Below are 22001 nucleotides of genomic sequence, written 5' to 3'. Positions count from 1 at the left end.
TTTTTACTATAAAATTGTTGTCCTTGCGTTCTTAGTTATATGTTCTGTAAAATAAATTAATAATCGATTTGAAGCTAGGGGGAAATTTGTATTGAGCAGGTCTGCTGCAACGCATTATGGGATCGATACAGATCAGCCAATGTATTGCCAGGGTTTTCACGTTGCCAAATCGGTAAACTTGTCCGGACTGCTGATGTTGTTATTTCTCAACGTTTGTTGACAAATCTGTAATTAATTTACCCCGTGGACTGCTACCGGTCTTTCAGTATCTCTAATTGGCTCAACACAATATAGCATAATATCTTTTTAAAGATAAATTAACATAGAACGTATTTAGCAAATACATGGGTCTAAGGAGTTTTGGGACATCCGGAACCCACAAAGATTTATATCTTTCATATCAAATTGAAAGTTGGATGATAATAAATGGTACAATCAGTCGGAAAAATTGGCGAAGTAGCTATTATGGCGAGCGAAGTCGGGAGAATCGAGACCCGTGCCTCCTCCACTTTTGAAAACCTGCGGACGTCAGTGGTACTTTTAGGTAAGTTAGCTCAATCGATATGGCGTACGAGACTATGGTACGAGAGGTTGCGGGTTCGAACCCTGACGGTGCCTATAGTACGCTCTCGTGGAAAAATTGAGTTTGCTTGAAATTCCCCTGGACAAGGAACGTACTGCTAATTTGTCTCGTTGTAACCCGTACAAAACTCGGGGAGCTGATCCTGGTTGCGAAGGTCTGTGGAATGGTTAGGGTGTGCGCTCTTGAAGCAGCAATGTTCCTGAATTGTTGTTTAATGGTTTATGGAATTATGTGGGCCATAGTGGTCAGCGACAACCTGTAAAGTGTGCTGAGGCTTGTTGATCAACATCTAGGCGTTGTTATTGTGCGTAGCGCACTATAAATCACTGCGATTTCCTTTTTTTTTTACTTTAGCATATTACAGAGTGAAATTATTGTAATATTCTCCAAGTGGTGTAAGCTTAGACTCATTTGCTTCTAAGAGGGAGGCAGAGGGCCTTACATGGCCGTGTGGATCAGTTACTCGGTTACAATACCAAGCATACCTTTCAACAAAGTCAGCTTCTTCTAACAGAGGTAAGAGTTCCTTCATATAATTAAGTTGCTTGTTGGCATCATTAGTGTGGGGCAGGCAAACTCCGTCAACCAAATTTTCTTACCGTATCTCTCCCATAAACTGGTGAGAAAATTCATAACTCCAGTGGCTCCAGTGGCTTTGCATTTATATGAATGAGTGGCAAGAAAGTCTATTTGACAACCTTTACAGAGTGCGAAAAACTTATCGAACCATTGAATGTAATCATCGCCGCCAGGTGCCGCGGCTGGACTCACAAAATATATTGCACCATTTGCTTTCCCAGCTGCTTCTAGGTCTTTCCAACGTTTGGCAGCTTCCTGTGGTGACATGTATGCTTGATTGGGGTGGTTTGGCTCGTTAAACCCGAGTACGTACTCAGATCGTTCTGAGAATTGGAACCGCTTTGCAGGATCTTTGCTCCATCCCCAAATCATCGGGATACGGTTTCCTTTTAATGGGTTGGTACAATTATATATTTCTGTGTGGTAGGCACTCGAAACTCCCCAATCATACCTGCACCGTGGTAAAAAAACAAAAAACAAACGAAACCTTAAGAATTTTAGAAACTTGAAAATTGGACACGTCAATTAGAAGAAAATACAATTCCAGTATTTAATGCTGACATAGGATTGTGTACATGTTATACGTTCTAGTGATAGGCAGTTTAAATTGCATGTAAACAAAACACATGAAAACTAACTTTGAAAGAACTCGCCCAAATAATCTTTTTAGTCAGACATTTTTAAGGGCATATTTTGAACAGGCTTTTCGGTTGGCCTTCAGCGGAGAAAAGGCGGCGATGTCTAACACCTTTTGAAAAGAATAAAAGGCAGCGGAAAAATCTGACTTCACACGCCTTTCGATGGTTTAGATATACGATTGATTCCATGTAAGAAAAGCAACAGGGGACGATCTACCAAATATTGACTGTTTTCTGCTGCCTTTACAACGTTCATGGCACCCCCACTTATCTAGTCTTAATTGACATGGGGTTGTACTGTTACTTAATTTAACCTTTATTCGCTTTATAGACCTGACGGACTAAAGCTTTTATTTATCTATTATCATATTATGTCCGATTTGAACGCTGACATATTGGAACATGTTGTTAATCAATATTTATAAAGTCGTGCGAGTGACATTTATACTAGGTGACTTTATTATTAGGTGTTTGTATTCATTATATTGGGCGTATCGCACTATATCGTGAAACTATTCATATACTTTGGGCGCTGCCTTTGATAGAAGGTTTGTGTGCGTGTTCCAAATCGAGGCAATGTGTAATTGGGCTGTGTAATAAGAGGACTTATAGTACAGAGGCCACATCGGTCTATCTGCTCTAGTTAAGGTAGCTTAAGGTTTTTGTGCAACATTTTTGGACAAAGGTGCCAGCCGGGTTAAAATTAACCATAAGAGTCTCATCTTTCTGATTAACCCGGCTGGCACTCTTATGGTTAATTTTAACCCGGCTGGCACCTTTGTCCAAAAATGTTGCACGGGACCCTATGTAGCCAGAAAGGGGCCTCTCTACTATTACCACCAAATCACTTTAAGTTTTATGTGCCATTGAAATGCGATTAAAAATCCGTGTGTCTGCATTCAAACGGATTTCGTCTTTCCGCCATTGTAAGCACTGGAATAGGCATATCCAGTACATCATGAGAAATCGACAGGATATTGGATCAATGTTCAACTTACAGTTTGCGGAATTCTTCCCTTTTTAGCAATGTTGCAATCCATTTGATTTATCCCACATTATTAATGGTGAGATACATACGGTTATATTACATCATGTGATGTCACACCCATGCTTTGTTTAATGAACCCAAATTGCTCTTACCACCATCCGGTGTTTGTGAACTGGTCCACATCCTCACACATGTAGCGCTTCGATGAAATGGCAACCCCTCTCTTGGAAGATGTGTGCACCAAGTTTATAGTAACTAAACCTGACAGACAAAGTAAGCCCCAGAAAGCTGCAACAAATTAAGAAAGTTTGTTGTGTAAAGAAGTTTCCATTTGGCATATTATATATATATATATTTTTTTTTTCGATTGAAAGATCTTCAAATGCCCAGGTGCCCGGGTGGAAGACTAAGCCTGCCAATATCTTGACTGTAAAGAAAGTGTTCAAACGTGTGATTTTTATGTTGCTTTGATTTTAGTGGACTTTTTACTCAGCTCACAAAATAGCCACGGAGTCCTTATTAATGGTCACCCGCCAAGAATGGATGAGAGTCGCATCCCAACTGACTTTATCTTAATTCAAACTTGATTTGGCCTTCTTTTGTCTCGAATCCATTTTATTTTCGAATAAAGTTGTGGGAGGACAGCTACCAATTATGGCGTTGTGACAAAATACCTCATATGTTTTAATATAGTGGTATTTTTCAAATTTATTTTGATACACCCTGTATAGTTGTATCTTCCAGCCGGAAGGTGATTACAGTGGGTCATGTGCAGTTTCCCATTTGATAAATACTATTAGTTGTACGTGAACAGATAAGCGGTTTAAACATGTTAATGGTAGACGAGGTATTGTTGGTCGAAGCAACCTAAAAATCGATTTTCATTATCTAGATCAATATATTATTGAAAATTAACACCTTGATGTTTTGCAAAAGTTCATTCTACAAATTGTATACTTTGCAAACGTGCTTAATTTATTGTTGTTAATTAGTTATATACGTTTTACAAAAGTGTTGTTGTTTCAGCCCTCATTACAACGTAACTCAAGAACTACAGCACAAAAGTATGTCTGTGATATTTTAATTCTTCTACACACTCGCTATGAACTGAGCAATGCAGTTTTTGCCAAAGCTCACTACCATTCGTAAGATGCTGTGAACTACCAAATCACAACAGTTTAAAATAATTAATAACCTTAAACATGTCGAGATACAAATAGGTGCTTCAAAAAGAAATTCACTATTTTTTGTCCATTTTGTTACTTTTGAATTAGTGATCGAGCGAATGATTGAATAAGGGGTGATGGGGGTGGGGAACAGCCTATTTATTGCGAAGGGTGATTAGTTTGAAATGAGTTACAGTTAGGGTTTAGGGCACGTAGGTTAGGGTTAAGGATAAGGTTAGGGTTATGGTTACGGTTAGTATTAGTGTAAGATTAAGAGGCTTTATCCGATAGACTCTGATGGTAGGTGGAAGATGGGGGTCAGCAAATTTTGTTCATATTTTGTCAATCAAACATGTGTCCATGAGTATTTACTGTGGAGGTATTAAAAATTTGAGGACCCCCACTGGGAGATACTGGACCCCCTCAAATTGACCCCCATGATTGTCTTCTCAGACACAAAAACTTTGAAATGTGCACTAACTTTTGATTAGAGCCACGTAATAACGCGCATCTGCAGACATTTTATTTATACTTCACAGTAATAATACACATCTTGTCTCGACATAACAATTAAAAATTCTTTGGACAACATTTGGGTTGTTCCATTTTCAGAGAGGGGTGTAATGGCCTTTTCAGCAATTGTGTAAATGTGAAAAATCCTAATTTTGAAGCAAAGTTTGCAAGATGATTGTGAGAGTTCCTCAATATTTTTGGTCAAAGTTATTTACTTGTTGGATAAAGTATATATAGGTTGAACAATTGAGCAAATAAAAATCGTGGAGACTTTTTCCGTTTTAAAATGAGCACATCTTACTTTATGCTCTTTTTCAGAAAAGTGCAAAATCCTAATTTTGAAGCAAAGTTTGCATGATGATTGTGAGAGTTCCTCAATATTTTTGTCAAAGTTATTTACTTGTTGGATAAAGTAGATATAGGTTGAACAATTGAGCAAATAAAATCGTGGAGACTTTTTCCGTTTTAAAATGAGCACATCTTACTTTATGCTCTTTTTTCAGAAAAGTGCAAAAGTGCAATATTTTCATGCTAAACTCAGGTACGGTGATTTTCTAAGTTTAAAAATGACAATATTTTTCTTTATTTTTAGCTGTATTAAATAAAGCCTAAATTTTCACTTAAGCTTAATTTTGTATATCTTTACAGGTAAGGTTCAGTTTTTATTAACAAATGTTAGAAAGTGATACAACATCGAAACTAGTACTAAAACGGGCTCTGTTAGCAGTTAATTCGGAGAGGGCCTACTTTTCTTGTGAAATCGAACTTGCTTAATGTTACTGGGGAAATTCGCTTAAATATTAGTATAAATGGCCATTGCCATGACAACTGCCTTCTCTTTGAAATCTCCTAATACTTAAAATTAAAGAATCCATGAATATCAATATACTTATAAAGTGTAATACAAACTTTTTTAATGCAACAAATTGCTCAAAATGAAGAAAATGGGTCAATTTGGGGTCAAACTGCCCAAAATTCAAAGATCATAGATTACTGGGGAAATTCGCTTAAATATTAGTATAAATGGGCATTGCCATGGCAATTGCTTTCCCTTTGAAATCTCCTAATACATGAAGCTTAAAATTAAAGAATCCATATATCAATAATATACTCATTAAAGGGGCATTTCGTGATCCACAGCCTCATCCCCCCACTTTTCTCAAAAAAAGTTGAGATTTTTATATCACTGGAAACCTCGGGCTACATAATGTTTATGTACACAATATTTCTTGCAGATTAATTCGTTTAGCAAAGATATCGTGAAATTTGAATTTCGTTCTGGTGCACCAGAACGAAATTACAACGCATTGTCTATGGAGCAGTGTAATACACATAATCATGCATAACTCGCGAACGCAAAATCGGAAGCAACTGAAATTTTGGGAATAGTTTTTTTTCGTGGATATCTAATGAAAAATGACATAAATAGAGGATGCTAGGATCACGAAATACTCCTTTAAGTGTAATACAAACTTTTTTAATGCAACAAATTGCTCAAAATTTGGGGTCAAACTGCCCAAAATTCAAAGGTCATAGGTCACAGAAAAATGTTGTTGCTGTCATCTGGGATGAGGGAGGCAACAAAAGTTGGTAGGCCTATATTGGGTTTTACCTTGATGATAATGGGGACGAAACGCGGGGGACAAAACCTTCGAGTGGATCACCTGATGCGCGTTGGTACTGATACCGGGGATGAAAGTTTAGCAGCATGGCACTGATGATGATATAGGACACTATCATGCAGCAGTTTGAGATTGTGCCTGTGACACTTATCAGTTTCCGTAGCAACATAACAACTAGCCATTTATATTATGTTTTTTTTTTGTAAATTTTACCTCATATTGTGGAGATGTCCTTAAAAATTTTACTCTCAAATAGCCAGTATCGGGGATAATACATTTTTCCCCTCATCTTATTTTAACATACCACTGTCACCGTAGAAGGTCAAGGGTCAATACACATGACTTGGTTGGAGCTCTCCCCTACTGACAGTGTAAAAAAAGATCAGGAAAAGAAAATTTATTATCCCTGATACTGGCTATTCCGGGTTAAATGTTTAGGTCATGTTCACATGATGAGGGAATTTGTCGAAAAATGTTACCGGGGAAATTTGCTTTAAAATTAGTATAAATGGCCGTTGCCATGGAAACTGCCTTCTCCTTGAATTATCGTATAATCAGTAAAGTGTAATACAAACTTTTGTAATGCAAGAAATTGCTAAAAATGTAAATATAATAAAATCCATTAAACTATCAAAATTGTATAAAAGTCTGCAGTGCAAAAATCTACATTTTTTACTTGATGTAACGTATGTTGTGTGTCTATTTCGTTTTTCCAATTTATATTGTTATGTAAGTTTTAACCTGTTATCTAGCTTTTTCTGTAATTTAAATATGAGGTCTATGGGCCTGGTTCAAAATTTGGGTAAAAAAGGTGCATTGGGTCAGAAATGGTCGTAACTCAACACATGAAGATTTGAGACTACTTCTAACTGCATAAATAGATTGATTGACCCAAAACAACATATAGACTAGACACCAGAACCTGGTAAAAAGACCAAAAAATGACAAAGTTATGGCTAAAAATGTGATTTTCAGGGGAAAATGCGGCCATTTTGGATTTTTGCTGTGCACATTCTTTTTTGAAACCCAGGCTTATCATTTTGTAATTTCATGTTGAGATAGGCCTAGGTCAAATAGAACATACAAAAAACCTTATCCCGAAGCAAAACAAAACAAGTCCCATTTATAGCCCACTCCTAGCATTAAGTTCCACCCCCAGGTTATTAGGATTTAGTACTTTGGGGTATGAAGCCCTACAAGGCCTAGGTCCTATAGCTTAAGTACTGATGCATGTGAAATGATTAAGAATCAGAATAGGAGCTTGTGATTCATAATACCACTAACATGTAGGCCTATGAATACGAGCTTGTGACATGAGGTAGGGGCTCATATTCAAGGAGCATTATCTACTGGCGATTTTACCAATATGCTGTAAAAGAGAAACATCTACCCCTGTATTTGATTTGCATTCTTAAATGTGGTTCTTAACTCCTCAATGCAATAACTGACTATTGGCTCAAAAAAAGGGACTGCTACAGTGAAAAGATCTTATATTTGATGTTGGTGTTTTATACAGCATCATTATACCAATGTCACATATTGGGAAAATCCATGTTTGTGTTCTATGAAAAGTAAAAAAGTCTCCATGATTTTTATTGCATTATATAAATGACCTATGTACAGAGGTTCTCTCCTGTAATGAACAATGTGAGAAAGATTGAGGAACTCCTACAATGACATCACAAAGTAGAGGGATATTTCACTTTTTTTCAAAAGTTGTAAAATGTGAAATATGGGCCCCACCCCTGTTCATAAATGGAACATCCCAATATAAACATTTGTTGTTTTATATATTTTGATAAAGACAAAGGATGAAAGAAGGTGTGTAGAAAAATTTACTTTCATAGATGCTTGTCTTAGGTGCCAAAAATTTGTTCAAAAATGGCATAAAACTGCATTTTACAAGTCAGGGAAATACGTGTTAGGGGGCATATTTTAGGGGGCCCCATATTTCCCAGGAGGGGGCATAGCAGATTTTTTTAAACTGATTATTATGAACACTTATCCAAACTTATTAAATTGCCAAAATATGGTTGAAATTTGCTGAACCCCATCTTCCACCTTTTTCCCATGGCATCAGTATTTCTCAGAAAATCTCTCTTAAGTGATAGGGTTAGGCTAGGCCAGGATTATGTTAGAATTAGGGTTTAGGTCAGTGTGGTTTTTGTAAAAATGCTTTGGGGACTTAAATTCTTTCCATTACTATTATATTGTGAAATATCATATAGCTGCAGTGTTAGTCCAATATGTTAAGGAAGATATTTTTTCTATGAACTCAAAAGTTGCAGGCCTTTTCGTAAAGAGCAGGGATCAGCCCGGGCATCTGTCACACTCAACATTGAGGTCAACTTGCGCTGCCCATTGCATTCTTAGGGGATTGGTATGTAGCGGTCCGTAGCGCTTTGGGTATCTGCTGAAAGTCGCATTCCAAGAAAAATCTATATGAAGAGCTTTGTTGCAAAACCCCTTACATCCACTTGCCCAATTTTGGGAACACATCAAAAAATCATCAAAACAATCACTGACATAAGGTTTTTTTCAACCAAAGCAGGTTTTGGCGGGATGCCCATCCTATTCAAAATAATTATGGCACCTTTGGCTTTCACCCTGTACAGACAGTAAATTGTAAAATTATCATATGAATGTGAAAAAAGAGTACGTATTTACCATTGTTCTGCATCCAGCGTATAAACATGTTTGACGTTAATGGCGATACCCCGTGTGAAGTCTAATCTCACTGTGCTGACAAGACCAGCTGATGAAGAAATGAAGATGTGTTTATTCCACGGATGTCCTGAAATCTTAACAGACGTAACCGGCCACCACGCTGTCTTTACGCCTGCTCAGTTATATATATTGGTTTTTCTCAGTGACCCAAGATTATGGGTAGGCCTATATGTAATATTATATTACACCCACTTATGATTGACTATTCTGCTCTACGTCATCGTTCGAATTGCTACTTCCACTAATATTAGTACTTCGAGTTGCCGTCATTGTATCTTGTAATTCGTCGATTGGCGGCGCTATTTTAATATTTTTTCCTTCTTTTACTGGAAAATTCCGGTTTTAACGACATTGTGCATAGGATATCGTAAGTAGACTACAATTGAAAAGTTTGTGGTTATTGTTTCACCGAAATTATTGTTTATTGTTTTAATATTCTAGAATATTCAGAACTTTGTCCATGTATATTTTTTCATGTTATGCGAATGTGAAAAAACATTGTACCTTAATCATTATACTAAGAAGTCGCTGTAAAAGTAGTTATGTTACAGGATTGATTACCATAGCAACGGGTTTACACTATCTTTGAACGTATTCGCCCTTCACTACAAACAGGATGCATATGTGCAATGATTGCCGCTCTTTTCAAAGACACAATATCTTACAGGCTCGGGTGATCAGCATAATGTGAAAATTCTATAGAGTTATCCCGGTCTTTATCTCTGTACGCCGCGGCGTCGCCTAGTGCGCGCAATACATTCAAAAGTAGTGTAAACCCATTGCTATCGTTATTAATCCAGTTACATCACCACTTGAGTTGACTTGTGACGTCATTAGCAGGCGGTTTTCGGCAATTACCATTGTTCCTTGCCTGGCAGTATGCGCACGTATCATATGGTGTACAGGACCTGTGTTTTTAAAACCCCCGCCGCATCACGATAAGTGGCTGTATGTAGTTCGCGCACGCATAATCGATATCGATAAACATTGAGGTCAGCTCATCTATAAGTAGGAGTCAAAATGGTACAAGTTTGGTATCATAATAATTCTATAAATGTTTTTTAGTTATCTTTTAGCTATCATTGGCAAAACAACAATATTTTTGAGGATATGATCTCGAATGTGCAAGTGATGGGGGGGGGGGGGCTACGTATCTCAGTCTCTGGATCAATTATTTTTATCAAAAATGTCTGAGAATTTCAAAAATGTCATTCAAATTTGGATACGTCAATTAGTTCTTACGTTATTGATCAAAATATAGAGAATTTATATTTTTATATTTACATCTTCAAAACCGTTTTTTATCAAATAAGCTATAATTATTTGCAAATTAATGATATCTAATGATGTGGTTTTTACATATTTGTAAGCACGGAACGATTGGTGCAAATATATTTTTTTAATATCACAAGATTCGTTGGAACTCACTTTTATGGGACACCCTGTATATTGGCTTAGAAATGAAAGGCATCAATTAAGAGACTAATTGTTTCCTTCAACACCCTTAATTACACTTCTGCCACTTACTCAATGACGTTAAAGATACAATCTATACAACGAATGACGAAAATGACATTAATGAAATGCGTGAATTCAAAATAAATAAATAATTGAAAATAAAATCACATTGTCTTGAAGAAAGATGGAACGACAGATAGAGGGGGGGGGGGATAAAGAGCGAAGAGAGGAGTGACGATCGATTGAAGGAAAGAGCGAGAAAGATAAGGAAGCCGCTAGCCGGAAGAAGGTTATTGAAGCTTAATGCCCTGCGTGCTTCAACATAAAAAGGCCAAGGTTTGAGATATTTTTTTTCAAAATATCAAGAGCTTTAAGAACCATTGAGCTTTAAGAACCATTTTAATGCATTTGTCATGCTGATTCCAAGTATGGTCATTGTTGTCTACCAACCTGCTGCCATGTCAAATAAATGCCATATACCTGTGACAAGGGGTTACAGAGCTACAGGCCTTTGGGCCTCAACTGCAATTCCTTCACTCATCGTTGTATTATGCATTTCCATAGTTTATTATATACCTATGTATTATTGCTTATATCTTTATAATGAATAATGTATTATTCTTATGTATTATTCTTGTATCATGTAATGAGTGAAAAGATAATAATAAAAAAATAAAAATAAAAGTCATGCCAATTTACAATATTCTTAAATTTTTGAAAAAAATAAATGAAACTTGTCGTCTGCAGTCGACATGACACCCGAGTGGAGGGGTTTAACAAAACACGATACAACACAACTGTAAGAAGTAATTTATTCTCTTACTTATTTAATTTATCGTAAATATCAACCGCGAATATACGGTATGCAAAAAACAGTAAATTCTAGTTCTTTACATAATCGTTTAATACCAACCAATACCACTGGAATTATTTCAAAACCACTGAACCACAAAAGCACAGGCCATCCTACTAGTCTATCTTTATTATTATACTTTTATTAAGGATTCGAAATGAAATACACAGGTGTCCTACGAGTTATTACACCCATACTTTTGGTCTTAACACCAATAAAATAACAATAATAAGCCTTTTTGAAGTATGACGTGCACAAAGGGAGAGGGCGTACTTTGATTTGGGTAATCATTTCACAACTGAAAAAGCATACAAAAGATTACCCAAATAAAAGTACACACTCTTCTTTTGTGCCCGCCATACACGTACTTCAAAAAACCTTATGCTATTTTAAAAATGTCTTAGAGTTATAAACTATTTTCGATACAAGGTTGGAGAGAGAATGCTATTTCCTTGAAGATAAACAACCCAACACTGATTAGTCCGGGCGAACTAGGAAATGTGTCACATCTGGTAATACGTTAAGGTATGTATAATAATGAAAACAATTAATTAATCAAATTTCTCAAATTTAATTGATAAAGGTCATCATTTGTTGAGTTAGCATTCCAAGTATATGTTCTGTAAAAAAAATGAAACGGTTGATTTAAACTAGGAAATTTGAATTGAGCAAGTCTATGTGCAATGTATTGTGGGATCGATATTAAAATCAGTCATTGTATTACCAGATTGGTCACATTTCATAATCTGGAAATTTGCTTGGACTGCTGATGTTGTTATATCTGTGAGTTTTGTGACGAATCTCTAAATATTTACCCCTAAGACTGTCACTTTTTTCTTCTTCAAAATTTCACAACATAATATAATATAATTATAATATCTTTAAAATCTATTATAATTAATTAACTTATGTAAATGGGTCTAATAACTTTGGGACACCCGGTACCCATAAAGATTTATATTTTCTTTATTTCAAATTGAAACTTGGTTGACAATAAATTACACTGCGTGATATTATTGATTGAAATTATTGTAATATTCTCCAAGCGGTGTAAGCTTAGTCTCATTTGCTTCTAAGAGGGAAGCAGATGGCTTGACATAGCCGTTTGGATCGGTTAGTCGGTTACAGTACCATGCATACCTTTCAACAAAGTCCGCTTCTTCTAACAAAGGTAAGACCTCCTTCATATAATCAAGCTGATCGTTAGGATCGGTAGTGTGGGGGCAGGCAAACTCTGTCAACCAAATTTTTTTACCATATCTCTCCCATAAATTGGTGAGAAAATTCATAACTCTATTGGTATTGCAGTTAAATAAATGAGTAGCAAGAAAATCTATTTGACAATCTGTACAAAGTTCGAAAAACGTGTCGAACCATTCAATGTAATTATCGCCGCCAGGTGCCGCGGCTGGACTCCCAAAATATATTGCACCATTTTCTCTCCCTTCTGTTTCTAGCTCTTTCCAACGTATTGCAGCATCTTGTGGTGACATGTATGCTTGTTTGGGGTGGTTTGGTTCGTTAAAACCGAGGACATACTCAGATGGTTCAGAGAATTGAAACCGTTTTGCAGGATCCTTGCGCCATCCCCAAATCATCGGGATACGGTTTTCTTTTAATGGGTTGGTACATCCATATTGTTCCGTGTGGTAGGCGTTCCAATCGCCCCAATCGTACCTGCACCGTGGTAAAAAAAAAACCCCACAAATTTAGAGCAGGCAATTTCATACAGTTACATTACATTAAAAAACCCACAGTTGGGAAAATGAAACATTCTGAGGAAGAATAATGCCCATAATTAATTAATGAAGCAATGATTCGTTTAAGACGGTTAATGAAACCAATGATTGCTCTTACCACCACGTGATGTTTGTGAACTGGTCCAAATCCTCACACATGTAGCGCTTCCTTGAAATGCCAACCCCTTTCTTGGTAGATGCTGCTGCATGCACCAAGTCTATAGTAACTAAGACTGACAGACAAAGTAAGCCATAGAAAGCTGTAACAAATTCAGAAACTTTATGTTAAACAAATGTTTCTATTTAATGGCATATATATTTTAATCTAACTTTTCGAGAGAAAGATCTTCAAAATGGTGTTCAAGCGCAAAACTGAGTATCCTTAAATTTAAAACAAAGGCAATTTAAAGACCCTGCACCTAAATCATTATGTAGTCAGCAAATGGAAAACTTTGTTTTGGGTATTTTGATAGCTCATTTGGAACAATGCGATTTTCACAACATAAACCAATTTAAATAAAATAAGAGAGTATTTAAAAAATGACAAAACTTTTGTCCCGAAACACGCTCATTATGAGCACAGTGATTTTTTGATATGTCACGTCGTAACGAACCCGTTACAAAAGCCGGTGGTAATCGCCCTGAAGGAAGAAGTATCTCAAATGTGTCACTTTTGAAATTATCTCGTTTCCATTAAAATTGGAATAACATGAGGAAATAAAGTTACATTGTGCAGAATAAAATGCTAAAATACACAGAACAAAATATTTCATCTAAGAACTGTATGCTTTATTTGTTAATTTTAATAGTGTCTTTATTAAGATATTGCTTTTGTTATAAGTGTATTAAACACTTTTTTACGCAGTATTACACATTCTATTACTCTAATATTTCTATTTACTGGCGATATTACAGATATTTTAATGTTAAATGTAGACACTAAAATGTTTATAATTTTCGGAGTTTCCTTCTAAGCCGTTATTTCTAACCGTACATTTCAGAAGTAAAATTATAACGATATAATTATTAAGATATAACACTAAACGTATTTACCATTGTTTTGCATCCAGCGTATAAACATGTTTGCCGTTACTGACGGTATCCCGTTTGAAGTGTAATCTCAATGTACTGACAAGACCAACTGATGAAAAAAAATGTCCTGAAATCTTTGATTTGCCGGAGAAAATAGGCTAGACATAACCACTACGTTGTCTTGTCTGTCTAACAGAGCATTTACGCCTCGGATTTACGCCTACTTGTATTGGCTTTTAACAGTGTCCCGTAGTATTATGGGTAAGCCTATAACAGTGTTACACACACTGATGGTTGGCTATTCTGCGCTACGTCATCGTTCGAATTGGTGAATCACGTTAAAATGTACTGTGTATTCCCGTTTTATAGACATTGCACATAGGATATCGTAAGTAGACAACAATTCCAAATATTGTGGTTAGGTATGTTATGAAAGTTTTTCCGGAAAACAATATGAGAAGTAAATTTGCTAATTTAGTCAATTAACGAGCTGTCAACTTATTTTGATATAATAATTAGTCCTAAGCCTATTAAAGTGAGGAAGGTCTATTTATTTTCTTGAGTTGTGGGCTATGCCAACCCCCCTCCCCCAGGGGATTTTCGGAGGCAGGTATTTTTGGGACCCTAATGCATTAAGGGGGAATAATACCCTGATTTTCATCAGTACCCCTCTTCTTTTTTTTCTTGCAAATTTATGAACTACATAAATATGTTCATCATCTCATGTCCTTACTATGGGATTATAGTAACTCAGTATGTGTGCCTCACTCATAACAAAACATAATTTATTCTATTGAAGTCAGTACTTGAAAAGAATAAATTATATCCTTTGTTATACCATCTTCAGACTTGTGATCAACTATATCTCTTCCTCAATGAATGGTATAGCAAATTTAATACTATCATGTCTCTATCATGTGTTAAAGAGATTTCTATAAGGTTATAGGTCATCATAGGTCAGGTTATATGTCACCTGGTTGAGGTCAAATTTTAGCCCATTTTGTATACACATGTGATATATCAACATAGCTGCAATGAGGCATCAATTTTGATATTTGGTCTAGTTTGTCATTTTACTGGATATATAATGCTATGATGGACAGAATAATATTTCTTGGGAATGGATGTAAATGGTGAGTACAATTTAGATTGGTTTGTCCAATCCATTTCAACTAGACAAAGGTAAAATTGGTACCAAAATCACAAAAATGAAGCTTACGAAAAACTACCTAATCTGATGGTATGGGTGAAGAGAAATGCAATTTTTCAACATAACTGTAGTTTGGTTGTGGAAACCTTTTACCTATAGCTTAATTAGGTTTCAGTGAAATAATGTCGCTAGTTAAAAATACAAAATATAGCTTAACATTGAAAATAGAAGCATTTTAACCAGTTCATTTGTTGATAGGTGTGGAGCACTGAAAATCACCAAGTTCATGAAGTCATCAAGAACCATTTATTCCCATTTTACATATCAACATTATTTCTCTAATGCGTTTGCAACATGTATCCAAAATTTTAACGAAATCCGTTGATAGTAAGGTTTCCAAAAGGAAGTGAATTTAAAATATTGGTGATGTACCACATTTTGGCTTCTACCTGTAAAAAGCATGTAAGCTACATTGATACCGATGCCACCAATAGAACGAGAAGATTTGCCCCTTCATTTTGCATACTACTTTGTCCAATTTTTTTTTTTTTTTTTTTTCACAAAATGCAAAAAAAAATTCAATGGGTGTAGTACCCCCTTAAGGTTTTTAAATTAAATTCGCTTGCCTGCACATTGGCCAGCGGTGGGTCCGGTGGTGAGGGCAAAATAGATTTCTGCATTACATGTCTGAAAATGACTCCACATTTTCCGTTTACTTGTTGAAAATTTTCAGTATGAAATTTCAGTCTTCCTGTATGAGCAGTTGGAGTTAAATAAGGCCACATACTCCCTGATAATATGAAGTTCTCGCAACGCTGTAAGGTCTACAGCTTCAATGACCTCAACCAGATCTATTACAATCTTGAAAATGCTTGGCCCTATTGCAGCAGCTCTCGCTTTGAGTTTCTCCCCAACTTCTCTGTGGCTGCCATCTTGGCAAACGTCAAGCGTTTGCTCAGTGGGACGCATGCATGGATTGAGGTATTCTTACTGAGCATCCGTCTCGCAAGAAGCTGGTCAACTTTTCCTCTCCCGTAGCACGTGCTGAGTTGAAGTCTGCAATAAGCTCATCGGAGATAAAACTCATGCTTGCACGCGATTGGGTCCTGCACACACTGCTTATCTTCTAGCATCCGTTTTGGGCCGCATTTTACATTCTGCGTGTTTCCCTTGGCTCGTTTACCGGTGGCCAAGGCGTTATGAGCCACCCGGATCTGTACCACGTTATTCACATTTCTGGAGTTCGAACCAGCAATAAACATTGAGGTCAGCTCATCTATAAGTAGGAGTCAAAATGGTACAAGTTTGGTATCATAATAATTCTATAAATGTTTTTTAGTTATCTTTTAGATATCATTGGCAAAACAACAATAGTTTTGAGGATATGATCTCGAATGTGCAAGTGATGGAGGGGGGGCAGGCTACGTTATCTCAGTCTCTAGATCAATTTGTTAAATCAAACATTTCTGAGAATTTCAAAAATGTCATTCAAATTTGGATACGTCAATTAGTTCTTACGTTATTGATCAAAATATAGAGAATCTATATTTTTATATTTACATCTTCAAGAAATGAAAGGCATCAATTAATCAATACTTCGACTTGCTTAATTTATTGTTGTTAAGGAGTTATGTACGTTTTACAAAAGTGTTGTTGTTTTAGCCCTCTTTACAACGTAACTCAAGAACCGCAGCACCTATAAAAGTATATCTGTGATATTTGAATTCTTCTACACGCTCGCTATGAATTGAGCAATGCAGTTTTTGGCAAAGCTCCCTACCATTCGTAAGATGCTGTGAACTACCAAATCACAACAGATTAAAATAATTAATAACCTTAAGGACTCTAAAAAGTACTTTTTTGGTTATATAACTTGATCAATTTCAGCGATTTTAATGCAGTCTTTTCGAATGCCATGAAAACAAATAGTTCCTCATCGTATTTCAATGTATCGCCCAGGCCTATTAGTGGTATTTAACCAATAGCTTTCCCCAAATCGAAACATAATTAATTGACTTATGCAAATACATAAGTCTAATAACTTTAGACACCCGGAACCCACAAAGATTTTCTTTATTTCAAATTGAAATTTGGTTGACAACTAAATTACACTGCGTGATATTAAGGATTGAAATTATTGTAATATTCTCCAAGCGGTGTAAGCTTAGCCTCAGTTTCTTCTAAGAGGGATGCAGATGGCTTGACATAGCCGTTTGGATCGGTTAGTCGGTTACAATACCATGCATACCTTTCAACAAATTCCGCTTGTTCTAATAGGGGTAAGAGCTCCTTCATATAATTAAGCTGATCGTTAGGATCGGTAGTGTGGGGCAGGCAAACTCTGTCAACCAAATTTTTTACCATATCTCTCCCATAAATTTGTCAGAAAATTCATAACCCCAGTGGCTTTGCAGTTATATGAATGAGTGGCAAGAAAATCTATTTGACAATCTGTACGATGTTCGAAAAACGTGTCGAACCATTCAATGTAACTATCACCGCCGGGTGCAGCGGCTGGACTCCAAAAATATATTGCACCATTTGCTCTACCAGCTGTTTCTAGATCTTTCCAACGTATTGCAGCGTCTTGTGCGGACATGTATGCTTGTTTGTGGTGGTTTGGTTCGTTAAAACCGAGGACGTACTCAGATTGCTGAATTTATGCAGAAAATGATTGATTAAAAATTGACGATAAAATTTTCTAAGTGTATAAAGATGAATTGTGAAGTATTGTTTTACATTTTGAACAGTCCATATCAGTGCATACGTATCCATCAACATAGCATTGAATCTGGAACTGAAATACCAAATCCGTATTCACGTTTTGTCTCTTTGTATGACGTTATTACCAGATTTCAAAAGGCTTGACAGATTTTAAAACAATATTTCATTTGTCATTTAGCATGACGGCAGCCTCAGCAGGTGATCTGATTGGTTCCTGTCCATTCATAACCAGCTCATAAAAAATGGACAAGCTAGACCGTATCACGCACTGTGTAGCGGGAAGTTCAAAACATTACGCCTGAGTTGTGCTTTTGATATGAATTTTGCTAGCAACAAGAGAAAGGATGAACAAATTGTGTCTCAAAAAATGACGGTGTTGGGTTTCTATTACCATTTTTTAGACACTCTGTAATAGGTCTACTTATAATTTGTAAAAAAAATGGCATAAAAGCCCAGTACAGATCATTATCCATATTATTAATGGTCACGCAGGGTAGATATAAACAGTTACATCACATTAAAAAAGCAAGAGTAGGGAAAACAAAACATGAGACATTTTATAGAAGAATAACGCCCATAATTGTGATGCGATCAAGCAAAATCAGTCGGACCTCGGAAATATTGATTTTTCACATTTTTTTGCGGGTTTTTTGCATTTTGTGAAGAAATTCGAAAAAAAATGGACAAAGTGGAATGCAAAACGAAGGGGCAAATCTTCTCGTTCTATTGGTGGCATCGGTATTAAGATGTAGCTTACATGCTTTTTTAGGTATAAGCCAAAAAGTGGTACGTCAGGCGACATTCATAACCAGGAGTATAATTATCTTGAATTTCAGAATTGCTACCGTGAATCCGTTCACACACACATATTTAGCACCAATGTCCGGCTCAAAAAGTATTAAAATTTATTTTTTGGGGAAATTCACTAATTATACACAGCTTTGAAAACACAAATTTGCATCAATTTCATGTTATCAATGAAATTAAACGTATTTTTCCCCTTCCAGTTGACAATGATATGCAAAATTTGTGTTCGCTAGCCAGCACATCTGTTTCAGTTTTGAAACAGTAAAATCTGAATGATAATATTATGGTTGGTTTTTAGTAATAGGCGATTTTTAGGGCCGCCATCTGACAATGTCTGAGTAAAACACCAACACTGAATTATAATGTAAAACGCTACATAATCACACGTGTTTGGGACAAACACGTTAATTTGTGCAACTTGTTGCACAAAATCAACTAAAGTGGAAACATTGACAGTGTATGTTGGAGCATAATTAATATGCCATCAGGCACGTTAATCCGGTCCATTTCACTTTAAACAACTGTCTCTGCCAGCTAAATATTCCTGTACTGGCCGTCGCCATTGTAATATGGATTTCGGTGCTGGGCGATACTCGATGGGTGATACCGCCGGATGGTAGATACCCTTAATTGGTATCGGCCATACGATAGGCCACTTTTGATTTATTTTTTGAAGCTTTTTGACAGAATATAGAAAAAATAAAATGTATTATTATGAAACGTATTGAAAACAAAAAAAATTCGAAAATTGAAAACAAATAATTATAAGCAAATATTCTAATCTTTCATTCTCGACTTCAGGTAGAGAATAAATTGTGTGGTATAGTGATTTCCAATGGATTGTCCCTGGATTGTCTATGGGATATACACTCAGCGGCATACATGGCGTGATATTATGCGAGATATTTCGAGTGATAGAGGTGAAATTTATGTGGTTTTTTTTTTGGTGTGCAAATTTCCAATGTTTTTCGCCTCCAAATGTATTGGGAACTTTCATAATGATTGCATATTAAAGACCCATTCAGTGATTCAGCGCAACTGCGCAAGTGTAAAAAAATAAAATTGTTTGAAGGATAAGTCATTCAAATTGTCAATTGGTATTTTTGAAATGACAAATTTGGCAAAAAACGAAAAAAAAACCCAGCAGCACTGACGAAGTTGAAGCCACATTTAAATACACGTAGCTAATTTAGATACTGTCAGTATCTAAATTACAGATTCGTGTAAAATGTCTTTCGGCTGAACCACTCGCAGGCTATGTTTGGCACATCTATGACAATGACAAAGGTACCAAAATCTGAATTTTGATGATTTTTACTATCGTCCGGATGAGCAAATCACTGAATGGGCCTTTAACTATTTTATCATTTTGGAAGAAAAAAAGAAAAATTTAAAACGATCGTACATTAAGGCTTTAAAAAGAAAGTTGTAAACTTGTTGCATCTAGTTGATTAAAGTGATGTTTGCTACTGGATTTATTATCACCTGTGTTGTTTGTGTTTACGATTCGTAATCCCACGAAGAGTAAGTTTAGTTCATTAATGTGGTAGGCCTACAGCCACACGTACCCCGCATCCCCTAAACAAACACATCCTACTCATTTCAGGCGCGGATTCAGGGGAGCGCCGACTGGCTCTGCTACCCCCCCAAAAGAGAGAGAAAGGCGAGAAGAGAAGATAAGAGAAAGGGGGAAGGAGAAGAGAAAAGGGAGAAAAGGAGGAGAGAAAAGGAAGGTTAAATTTCACGTAATTGAGTAGGGCTATGCTTAATAAAAACCCGCAGTAGTCGGGTCGATTGGAAGTAGGTCCTATAATAATGGCCTGTGATTATTTTAGGCATTGGGCTTGAAGGCGGGTCCGCATCCTAAAAGCATGTGAAAATTACTAGTGCGGCCCCGCCGATACAGAGTCCGTCACATTTTACCACCAAAGTCATTATTCCTACCGACTTCATCCCGGCGTTTTATGCACGGCTTTAACCATGTTTACGAATCTCAAATTTTGCAAATTGAGTTCGGGCCCTTTTTTTAAGCAATTGTTTTGAATGGTGTAAAAATGATGCACCAAATGGCTTGAATTGGACCTTCATTTTGCAAACTTCTCAGGAGGGAACACCCGTCCTCAGACAGCGTAGTGGATAAACATATTATATTAAACCATTTTCGCTCTTCTTTCAACATTTGCTAATTTCCTATTTTAACACAATTTATAGGGAATTAATTTTACACATTTGTGGCTTTTTCAAGTAAAATTTTACACTATAGCCTAATAGTGCCAAAATTGTCCACCACTCAATTAGATCCTCATTTTGCACAAGTTTCTTACTTCTGTAGAGGAACATCCCCCTTAGACAACCCCCTGCGTCGCACAAGCGCGCTCCGCGGCCATTATTTTTTCATTTTATTTTATTTATTTTCTAAAAATCCGGCCCTACCCCACTGCTCTACCCCACACCTAAATCATCAATTATGTAGTCAGCATATGGAAAAGTTTGTTCTAGGTATTTTGACACCTCATTTGGCACAATGCGATTTTTACAACATAGCAATTAAAATGAAATGAGAGATTATTTCAATAGTAACAAAAGTTTTCTCCCGCAACACGCTAATAATGTGAGCGATTGTTGATGTCACATCATAATGAGTCCGTTACAAAAGCCGTTGATAATCCCCTGAAGGAAGAAGTATTGCAAATGTGTCACTTTTGAAATGATCTCTTTTTTTCCATTCAAATTGACATAACATAATAGAATAAACTTCCATTGTGCAGATAAAATGCCAAAACAACGAGAACAATATGTTTTATCTATTAACTACTTTAAATACTTTATAATTTTGTTTTATGTTTAGTGTCAGTAAGATAATTGCTTTTCTTAGAAGTGTAAGGACACTCTATATACGCAGTACTCTGATATTTCTATTTACTGGCATTATTACAGATATTTTAATGTTAAATGTAGACACTAAATTGTTTATAATTTTCGGACTTTCCTTGTAAGCCGTCATCTCCATGTACATTTCAAAGTAAAATTATAACGATATATTTATAAAAAAAATAGCACTAAATGTATTTACCATTGTTCTGCATCCAGCGTATAAACATGTTTGCCGTTACTGACGGTATCCCGTGTGAAGTCTAATCTCAATGCACTGACAAGAACAACTGATGAAAAAAAATAAAAGTTGTGTTATACCTCGAATGTCAGAAGTTAAAGAAGTAACCACCACACTGTCTTGACTGTGTAACAGAGCATTTACGTCTCGGATTTACGCCTACTTGCATTGGCTTTTAACAGTGTCCCGTAGTATTATTTTTGGACATAAATAACTGATCAGTGAACCAGTTGTGCACTTTCATCGAGCTGTAGCTATAATAAGTAATCAAACAGTTCCGGGTTAAGGATATGGTGTCATTATGCATTTT

The 22001-nt window shown here is 36.2% G+C and overlaps 2 protein-coding genes across 3 annotated transcripts; both read right to left on the bottom strand.

The window, feature by feature from the left end:
• Positions 1-438: 438 nt before the first annotated feature.
• LOC140156299 (uncharacterized) lies at positions 439-21732 on the bottom strand. 2 transcript variants are annotated; one of them, XM_072179278.1, is made up of 3 exons: positions 21653-21732; positions 2941-3076; positions 439-1613 (listed from the first exon to the last, which is right to left on the bottom strand). In XM_072179278.1, exons 1-3 carry the CDS (start codon positions 21678-21680, stop codon positions 1112-1114), a joined length of 666 nt encoding a protein of 221 aa, XP_072035379.1. In that variant the 5' UTR covers positions 21681-21732; the 3' UTR covers positions 439-1111. The 2 variants fall into 2 exon arrangements, with proteins under 2 accessions (XP_072035379.1, XP_072035378.1); XM_072179277.1 differs by lacking the exon at positions 21653-21732 and adding an exon at positions 8757-8940.
• Positions 10969-13973, bottom strand: LOC140156854 (uncharacterized). The gene is made up of 3 exons (XM_072179849.1): positions 13920-13973; positions 12985-13126; positions 10969-12804 (listed from the first exon to the last, which is right to left on the bottom strand). The coding sequence occupies exons 1-3, from the start codon at positions 13945-13947 to the stop codon at positions 12141-12143; spliced, it is 834 nt and encodes a 277-aa protein (XP_072035950.1). The 5' UTR covers positions 13948-13973; the 3' UTR covers positions 10969-12140.
• Positions 21733-22001: the final 269 nt, after the last annotated feature.

This window comes from Amphiura filiformis, chromosome 7 (genome assembly GCF_039555335.1).
Source record: "Amphiura filiformis chromosome 7, Afil_fr2py, whole genome shotgun sequence".
NCBI classification, from domain to species: Eukaryota; Metazoa; Echinodermata; class Ophiuroidea; order Amphilepidida; family Amphiuridae; genus Amphiura; species Amphiura filiformis.
The sequence above is the reverse complement of the archived record's forward strand: the minus strand, read 5'-3'. Positions and strand labels throughout refer to the sequence as shown.